Source organism: Oncorhynchus kisutch, linkage group LG27 (genome assembly GCF_002021735.2).
Source record: "Oncorhynchus kisutch isolate 150728-3 linkage group LG27, Okis_V2, whole genome shotgun sequence".
Lineage (NCBI taxonomy): Eukaryota > Metazoa > Chordata > Actinopteri > Salmoniformes > Salmonidae > Oncorhynchus > Oncorhynchus kisutch.
The window spans coordinates 24452056-24461646 of record NC_034200.2 but is presented as its reverse complement, the minus strand read 5'-3'; the positions used below and the strand labels follow the sequence as shown (position 1 = coordinate 24461646).

Here is a 9591-nt window from a genome sequence, read left to right as displayed (position 1 = left end):
GGGTTTCAGGCTGACTCACACCTTTATAATGCTGTGGATGTTTCTCATCACTTCTCTGTATATGTGCAGTCAGGTAAACATACATGCTTGCAGTGCATTTTCAATTGAGAGGTGAACAGATTTAGACATCTTAAGTTATGTCACGACTTCCTCCGAAGTCGGTCCCTCTCCTTGTTTGGGCGACGTTCGGCGGTCGACGTCACCGGTGTCTTGTCTTCGGCGGTCGACGTCACTTGTCTTGTCTCCCACACTCCTGGTTTCAATACCATCAATTACATGTGGTGTATTTAACCCTCTGACCCCACATGTCCTTGTCCGGTATTGTTTATCGTAAGTGCTTGTGCACGTTATGTCTGGGGTTTTTGTCCCATTGTTTATATGGTTTTTGTTCACGGTGATTTTTATCATTAAACTGCGCCGTTGTAACACAGTCTTTGCTCTCCTGCGCCTGACTTCTCTACCGCCAGTACGCACGCCTTACAAGTTCATATATTTCATTATATGGCATATGAATGAACTATATTCATAACCTACTCTGGGCGATAATATGATTCTGTGAAATATATATAATATTTTCTCCCTCAAATGCTACTTCTCCCTTGTAATCTCTTCTGCTATTTCAGGTCGTCCTGTCTGAAATGTTAGTGATTCAATCCAAGTCATTTCTGTTGGAAAAGGTCACAGGTGTCTTTCCTGTGTTCCATAAGTGCAGGCCCCCCACCTATCTTGCCAGTTTGGCAGGCAGGTAAGTGTATCTGGACCTTTGCCATTGCTTTGACCCTTTCCAAACTGCATGTTGTTTAAATATAACAGTGACATCTACTTGGTACCCATTTTGAATCAAACAATATTGGGCAAAGACCATATTTCTGATCGATCTCTGCAGCCAATTAAAAATATTTTTTTTACTTTATTGTGGGGGAAAATGTACATTCATGACATCCAACTTATGTTTGGTTGACTCTTACTAGAGTGGTGGTGGTGAAGATGATGAAGATTGTATTTTACTATTGACCCTGTACCACTGTCCATAACATTAATTCATGAATGTATTCATTCCTGCAGGAACAAGGCCACGTCCATAGTTAGTTGAACAATGGCACTCTAGATTCCGGAAAACGACACATCCCAATTAGACCTACTGTATGACTCATCTGATATTAACCCCACTGGACTGAGGGAGGCTTCCCATTCATATTCTGGGGTTGCCACGTTTTCTTTACATTAGCGCTTTTGCACAGGAGTGTCATGCACCCCCAAAATCGAAGGGGGCAAAACCGAAGTACGTGAGGATGGCTGGGGGGGGGGGGGACTAGGCCCCGACCATAAGTTGGAACATTTTTCAAACACCTGAAACAATCAAGCGCCATGGTCATTATGGTCATTATGCTTAATTCTATGTTTAAACAAAGATATGTCTATTTTTCTGCATGTCTTGAGCTGTCTATATCCTCCTGACTACCAACCTTGCCAGCAGGAATGACAGCTAAAATGGTTAGACAAGCTAGCTACTCTAACTTGATTGACAGCCTGAAATGGCTTCTTGGTAGTTATGAGGTTGGGAGATTGGTAACCTATCCAGGCTAGCTAAAGCCAACTTCATAAAATTGCTAGGTGGCTAGTAGTATTACAGACAAACAACAAAAATAAAAAATACATTAATAAAATGTTGTATTTGTATTTTTTACAGGACAAATATGAGGGGGCACATGCCACTGTGCCCCCTACGGCCATGATGCCTCTGCTTGCGCAGATCATCATGTCAGAGCATGATGACATGGCCTCAGGTCTATGATATATAAGTGTTGTTTCGATGCTTTTTTAAAAACTCACTATTACAGGCTCATTGGAAGGCAAAATAACTGTAGAATAGGATATCATTTTCGTTACAACTTCAGAGGAACATCTTCTGTCACAGTTAAACTCAGGTATTTGACAACATCTTGAATTGTTTGTTTCTTTTAGGGATGTAGTTGTGGTGTTGTGTGCAGATAATTGAATTATTGATAGAAATGTTTCCTAGTTACCATAAATTGTAGTACTTAACTGTTGATTCATACAGTATTAACTATTATTCAATGAGCTGGTAATAGTTAACATAAAAGTGAATAATACAATATTGTAATTAAATAAGCAATTACAACATAAGCAACTGCTTTTCTTTAGTTTTCGATGTCAAATGGCAATAAATGCAAATACAATACAGATACAAAATGTTAAATTGTCAAAGTGACACCTGATCCTAGGCTACTCAACATGTATCTTCACTTTAATTTGTTTAATTGTGATTATGAACATGAGAAAATGAAGCTATATTTAATTCTCAGATTCATCCTAATCTCCTGAGATGAAGTTGAATTTCTTCGTTTCCGCTGTGGCTCTACTTGGTGCCTTCCAACCCCGCTATGAATGTAGAGCTATTGAAACCCCCGGAGCACTTGATCCATTCCACAATCTACAGGCAGAGCTGCAACAGCAACTCCCTATTCTTCTACGACTAGGAGAGGAGTACTTCATTCGGTTTGACAACTCCAATCAAAATTCGCCCCAGTCTTCATTGTCGAATACATCTCCTGGAGCTTCTGCGCGGTCAACAATGGTCAACAGGGCTTTACTTCAGTTTACGCAGCGTCTTCTGCAAGGTAAAGTCGGTAACAGCAATCGGTTTCTGAACAGCTACGCTAACCAGATGGATGATTCCACGGAGAGAGGAAAGCGGACCTGGCCGGGCGAAGAGCCACCGATCTCATTGGACCTGACGTTCCATCTGCTGAGGGAAGTTCTAGAAATGGCTCGAGACGAGCAATTAGTTCAGCAGGCGTATAGTAACCGGAAAATGATGGACATATTCGGGAAATGAAAGTGTTAGAAATACATTTACCAAATACATTGTGTACATCTTACATAAACTGTACGTTTCTATTCCATTTTTGTTTTACTCTTGAATTGGTTAACTTTCGTTCTTTCAGTTATTATGTTTTATTGATTTGTAAAATCGAGTTGTAATTCGCTTTGTAGTTATTACATAGTGTGATGAGAAATAGGCAAGGCCAGTTGAAATGCTGAACACATATCCTTTAATGTTCTTTAACTTATATTCAAGCATAACGTATTTTGTATATATTGTCCAAACATTCATCCTCCCTCTCTGGAATTCCCTCTCATTGTACAACTGCTTCAAGTTTGATAATAAAATAGGCCAATCATATGACTATCAGCAACCAATCATATTTGTTGTGCAAGAGAATGTCTGATATTTATATTTGTAATAAAAAAGTTTCCAAAGTTATATTCATTGCTTGCTGTGTAGACTAAATTGAGTGTTTTAATACATTGAGACGTTTTTCTGATTTACGCGTAAATCTATTGCCAAAATGTGTGCCAAATTACGCACGGCTTTCTCAAACCAGAAATCTGCCCAATGACATTTGTTTTTACGGTAGTATAGAAATGCTAGAGAGGATTTACAGAGAAATTACAGTTATATAACGGTAACATAGTAATTATTTAAACCGTGCCTGCAGCGGGATGCTGACTCAACCAAAACAATACCTAGTATTACAACAATGTCTTAAGGTAAAATGAACATCTACTTCTGGTTGTTCAGCCAAGAAAAGGAGAAGACGTGTTTGGGTCCATCTTTGTCATCTGTGTTTTGCTGACTTGATGCCGCATCAGAAGTCATCTGTGAAAAACAAAGAGCAAAAACATTAGAGGTCCCCTCAAACTATTGCAAAGCTACTGGTTGTATAAATAGTCTATTGTTCAGAATTGGGTTTGTAAGTGGGATCAAATTAAAACTCGCAATGCATGCTGAATAAGTAAAGTATAATTTAGAGAGAATATAAAGACATATTTATATTATATGTAGCATGTCCTTAAGGTCCATGCAAAATTAGAAGTCAAATGAAGGAGGAATTCTGACATGCCTCAACAGAAAATATTGTTACTTACATATTCCAAAGCACTAATTTAACACAAGGAAATCAAATATTTTGTAGAGTCTAAAGAGCTTCTTTGAGGTACCAAATACAAAATAACTCTAACATAAAAATAAATGTATACCATGTTTATCTCACCACGCTAATACCCACCTGCTCACACCCACAATATGTCCTGTATCAATCAATATGATGTCCTGAATTACCATATCCACATCCATACAATAACCTCAGAGTATACAAGATCAGTCAGCAATTTGACCTGAGAAAGGAAAATTGCACTAAATTGAAACTTCTCATGTTTTCAATTTAAAACGCGTAACCTTTTAAGTGTGATAGACTGAGTGCTTAAGTATTAGTCAGTGCACAAATTAATAAATAAACATATCCTAATGGAAGACTTTATCAGACTCCAAAGCAGTAAAATAAACAAAGCCACAACTGTGACACAGAAAGACACTTCCTGTGAGGAATCAAAACAACCAAGCTTTATTTCTTCTGGATTATTAGAGTTTTTGTAAGCAGGATGATTTTAGGTTATGCACATGCCACTCAAACACACACACACACACACACACACACACACACACACACACACACACACACACACACACACACACACACACACACACACACACACACACACACACACACACACACACACACACACACACACACACACACACACACACACACACACACACACACACACACACACACACACACACACACACACACACACACACACACACACACACACACACACACACACACACACACACACACACACACACACACACACACACACACACACACACACACACACAAACACACACACACACACACATACACATACACATACACACACTGACCCTTTCTGATAAACGCCTCTATGAATCTGTAGGCCATTCATTTTTTCCCCCTCTGGAATGAATACAAACTGTTCCAGGTGGCTTTTCCCTTTTCAATTGAATCCACATGATTATGTTGGTGTAAACTCTATGCTCATTCAAATTAGCACTCCACATGCAAATGAAACTCAATGGTGATGACATGTAACAGAGTGGTTGATAATTATCCCTATGAAAACAGCAGCGTCCCCCTCCTTGCTTCACCCCTAACACACGCAGGGCTACGGCAACCAGAGAGCAGGCAGGTGTCTCATCATTAAAGCCTCCTGCTGAGGTGAAAGCCACTGCCGTAACCCAGGCCAGGGCCCATGCAGGCCCACTCTGAGTTGAGCAGAGCACAGCTGCTTTAAACAATGACTGCTATTCTGATACAGATTGGATATTGACTGGTTTCAATAACCACATTTTCCTCATTCAGAGGACGGGAGATAAAAGCCAAGCAATAATAATATTAGTTTTATATTTAAAAATATCCATATGGTTTGTGAACTCAAATGTGACATTGACTGTCACTGCACTAGGCAGCTGCTGGGATGGGGTTAGCCAGGGATCGTGAGTTATTATTCTATCATGTATTATACTGAGACATTTTCAGTAAATTTCACGGCTAGGCTGTAGTGTGTCATAAACACTCCTCTCACCTGTGTCGGTGGCTCCGCTGATGGGAAGTTAACCAGATTTGTGTTTGGGAACTGAACAGGGGTTGTGGTTGGGAAGTGGACTGGGCTGGCCTGTGTGGTGGCAGTTGGTGTTGGGGTTAGGGATGGGAATTGTACTGGGGTTGTGGCACGGACGGGGCCCTGTGGGTTGGCCAGGGTAGCCATGACACCTAGGGTCTCAATAGGTCTCTGAGGAAGGGGTGGGGGTGCTGTCTGCTGCTGGGGCTGTGGAGGGTTGGCCTTAACGACGGAGGGCCCTGCAGCAGAGGGGGAGACATCTGTACGGGTCGCCCCTGTCATCCGCCTCAATTCTACTTCCTCTTCTCCATCTTCAAATTCTTCATCGTCTTCAACATCTGAACAACAACCAAGAGTTCAAAACACGAAAATAGTAAATTGTTTAATTTTACTGCAGTTTTACATTGATCTTGCTATTGTTATTTGCATAGTTTCTTTTGTGGCACTGGAAGTAGTGATTTTGGACATTGTGAAAGAACATTGAAATGCCAACGTCTCACTCAATACTCAATACTCCCTACCTTTCACAAAGTCTATAGTGAGCAGTACTCTCCTCTCCCGCTCAAAGTTAGCTGTGTAGTGATCCATGTTGTCATAGCCACGCTCCACTTTGTCCAGGTGGGAGATGTTAGTGCCTGCAATGAGCCTGGTAGACCGAGAGAGAGATCACAGTTACACTGTAGTTTCTGAGGACCAGAACTATAGTCTGAAACTGGAAAAAAGGGTATGTGTACTCACTTTTGTAGAAGAGGCTTTGCAGTCTGTGGGAGCAAAGATGAGAAAGGAATTACTTCTCAGAAAACTCTGATGTAGACACAACATGTCTTCTGAGAAAACATCTCGGAAGACATTGCACAACATATTTGTAATAAATTTTACACTTTTTATTCTAACATGGTACATAATCAATTATGATATTGATTTATCACTGACACAGAATTTCAGATGCTTTACATTGCTATTTTATGTGGTAGTAATTTGTCCATTCTGGACAAAAAATGTGTTTTTCATCACCTGCAGGAAAGTAGCCATCTCTGACTCCTCCATTGTCTGTATCCCTGTCTCCACAATCTTTGCCATGTTCTCCAGGTGCTCTCTATACTTCCTCATGAGGCCGTTTATATAGTCCAGTTTCTCCTGTTGCTCTGCGTTGATCTTCAGGGTCATGTCTCCTTTCCGCTCCTCCAGGACGGCATAAAGGTGATCGAAACTTTCACACACTTTGGATTTCTGCCTCCTGCCATTCTCCTGTTAGACAGCCATGATTGTACTGTAAGGTTAAACTGACAAATAACTAGGTCATATAGATATTGTCAGTACCATTTTTACCATCAATATTGTTGCAGTTCTATACTATGTGAAAATGCTGTTATAGACTAAACATAAGAAAGGACAAAAGGTTGAAGGCTTTACCTCAACTGTCTTACAGGTCTCATCCAGTTGACTCATGATACCTTGAATCCTGTCGTTGTTCCCCACTAGCATGGCTATACAGTCAGTCAACTCAGTCTGGAACACACACACACAGAGTTCCTGCATAACTTTTTTTAAATTACATTTTATGTACCAACTCTGATACTCTGTTCATTAGAAAAAAAGGGGAAGTTTGACTTCAATTTGACATACCTGTAAAGCATCATTATGAAAAAGGAAATAGACAGATATAAACGTAAAATAAACAAGTTAACCTTTTGCTTATTGAATACAGTGTTGAGTGGGGCCACATCACAGTCTTTGTGGGCTCCGAACACCTTGCAGAGAGAGCAGGTGGGCACGCCACATGTCACACAGTAGATGTTGATCTTCTCACCCTCATGCTCCTCACACATGGGCTGGTCACACTTGGCAGGCTCAGGCTCAGGCTTGCTGCTACAGAACAGGTGACAGTTATACTTTGGGAATCCTGTTTACACCACACATTGGACAAAGATTTCCTGGTGACCTTTTTAAAAACTCAACAACCCTGGTGTAATCGAGTTACCAGTGAGAGTTTGTGAGCAAGGAAGCTATACTGTTAATCGAGCACAGTAATGTAGGTCACACTGGCAAGTCACAAAAACATCTTTGTGTCCACAGTGCCTAAAATGTACAAGCCATAATATTATAACATCAAAGTGAGTGAACACATGTAGTACAGACAAACATACTTTCTCCTCATGGAATGTTAGCATTTCAGAATAGCCATAATGTATGTTTATTTGGCAACCAAGAGTATGCTAACATTTTGAATAACTGTTTTTAATAGTCCACTTGTGTAACGTAGTCCTAATCCACAGTTGCTTGATGAGCCTATCACACCACTGTGGCTAAAACACATTCTGCACTTGGCTCCCAGATTCAAGCAATAGGTCCATGTGAAAATTGTATTTGTCCCGGTAATCTACTCAAGAACTTTAAATTGATTGTGCAAAAATGATATGCTAAAAAGGCAGGAGCAGATTACGTCTTTTCAGAGATCTACTGTTTAAGTTTATTAGGATGTAGTTAAGTGAATTTACATGTAGCTATTGCAGATAATCTACTATGGATAGTTCATGACAGAAGTTGTATTTTAAAAACATTGGGTTTTCCGACGTCAACTATTTTTGTCAACTACTTGTGTACTGTCTATCTCTCCTAAAAGCAGACTAAATACTATATTGATGTCTAGAGAATGTAGTACGGCTCAAATTGGAATAAAACTGACTGCTGCCTCATTGGCCTACATTATAAAAACAAAATCTAACTAACTGGCAATGTGTCCAGCCACCCATGAGTAAACCCCATTTTCACAATGAAAAAACAAACATATATTCTCCTTCAATTTTCCAATTCTCATCAGTAGTTTTCCGATTCATTCTATATGTTGTCTGGGATAGTATGTAGTCTTCTTGACGTCCAGATTTGTTGTTGTGAGGGTTTGCTGTTTGTCTAATTTGCCAGATATACATGGGACTGCTGCTAAGTGCCTCCGACTAAATTGTCTGCCAATCTTTTTAAATAGGCCTGTAGTGTCTCACCTTGAGGACTCCTGTTTGTACATATCAATGATATTCTGTCTGTCTCAGACCAATTGTCTTAGGCCTGCTGTCTTCTTTTAGGCATTTATTGTCTCACCTTGAGGACTCCTGTTCTTGTTTGTACATGTCAATGATATTCTCCACCAGCAGGTTCCTCTGCAGGCCATAGACTCCATGTCTGTCCAGGACCACCTCATGTCTGCAGGACGGGCAGCGGAAACGTCCCCCTGAAGATACCGTGGTTCCTCTGGTCGATAGATAAGGGTTTGAGGCCTACACAGGACATCAGTGTATCAATGGCGTTAGATAAAGAAAGTGGAAATGTTTAAATATAGGCCTACCGTTGTCTAATATTGGTTAGTAGTATTTGCGTTGTTTACTGGTTAAAATGTGTGTTAGTTGATTCTGTAATGGCATTTGTCAAGAGGAAACACGTTGTTTCTTTTCAGCATTATAGAATAAGTGGTAATTGAATACTGACAATTAAAGGATGAGCAATACCTTCACTACAATGTCAGAATTCTGTACATATAATGTATATGAATGGATAAACCTTTAAGAGACAGCAGTAAAGGTTAAAGGTTAAAAGTTCAGCTTTAAAATAACCAACCTACCTGGAAAATATCTTGGGCACATTTTCGACAAAGGTTGTGTTGACAAGGGAGAATCACCACCGGTTTGGTAAACATCTCCAAACAGATGGGGCAAATGAGCTGTTTCTCCAAGCTGTCCATGTTGCTGTCTTGCTTTGTGGAATGTGAATACCCCAGAGATATATTCATTGCACAGTGGAAAAACAAAACCACTACTGCTGTCTTTAGGGATACCAACAAACAGTCCCCCAACGGTCCCTCAATCCCTAAAGAACTGACTTGGCAAATATTAAAGATGTCTACTCCTTTAGAACAATGCAGAGTCACTGGGCCTGCTTAGGCGCTCGTTGCTGTCCTCAAAGCTCCTTCGAACGGATCGCGTTGCTCCCTAGCTGGCAATCCACTGAGTGTCACAGGCTGTTTTTAGAAACCCCCACGTCAAGGGTTGCCATGCTTACTTGCCCATATAT

The 9591-nt window shown here is 40.4% G+C and overlaps 2 protein-coding genes and 1 long non-coding RNA gene across 4 annotated transcripts; 2 read left to right on the top strand and 1 right to left on the bottom strand.

The window, feature by feature from the left end:
- Positions 1-320: 320 nt before the first annotated feature.
- Positions 321-1558, top strand: LOC109871708 (uncharacterized). The gene is made up of 3 exons (XR_002252343.2): positions 321-466; positions 624-745; positions 1066-1558. It is a non-coding gene; the product is annotated as an uncharacterized LOC109871708 (long non-coding RNA).
- A 113-nt stretch (positions 1559-1671) lies between these two features.
- Positions 1672-2979, top strand: LOC109872093 (corticoliberin). The gene is made up of 2 exons (XM_020463201.2): positions 1672-1928; positions 2328-2979. The coding sequence occupies exon 2, from the start codon at positions 2348-2350 to the stop codon at positions 2858-2860; it is 513 nt and encodes a 170-aa protein (XP_020318790.1). The 5' UTR covers positions 1672-1928; positions 2328-2347; the 3' UTR covers positions 2861-2979.
- Positions 2980-3060: 81 nt separating this feature from the next.
- LOC109872092 (E3 ubiquitin-protein ligase TRIM63-like) lies at positions 3061-9512 on the bottom strand. 2 transcript variants are annotated; one of them, XM_020463199.2, is made up of 9 exons: positions 9143-9512; positions 8626-8801; positions 7218-7398; positions 6943-7038; positions 6544-6777; positions 6268-6290; positions 6051-6175; positions 5494-5867; positions 3061-3685 (listed from the first exon to the last, which is right to left on the bottom strand). In XM_020463199.2, the coding sequence occupies exons 1-9, from the start codon at positions 9308-9310 to the stop codon at positions 3590-3592; spliced, it is 1473 nt and encodes a 490-aa protein (XP_020318788.1). In that variant the 5' UTR covers positions 9311-9512; the 3' UTR covers positions 3061-3589. The 2 variants fall into 2 exon arrangements, with proteins under 2 accessions (XP_020318788.1, XP_020318789.1); XM_020463200.2 differs by having other exon boundaries at positions 7218-7395.
- Between the last annotated feature and the right edge of the window lie 79 nt (positions 9513-9591).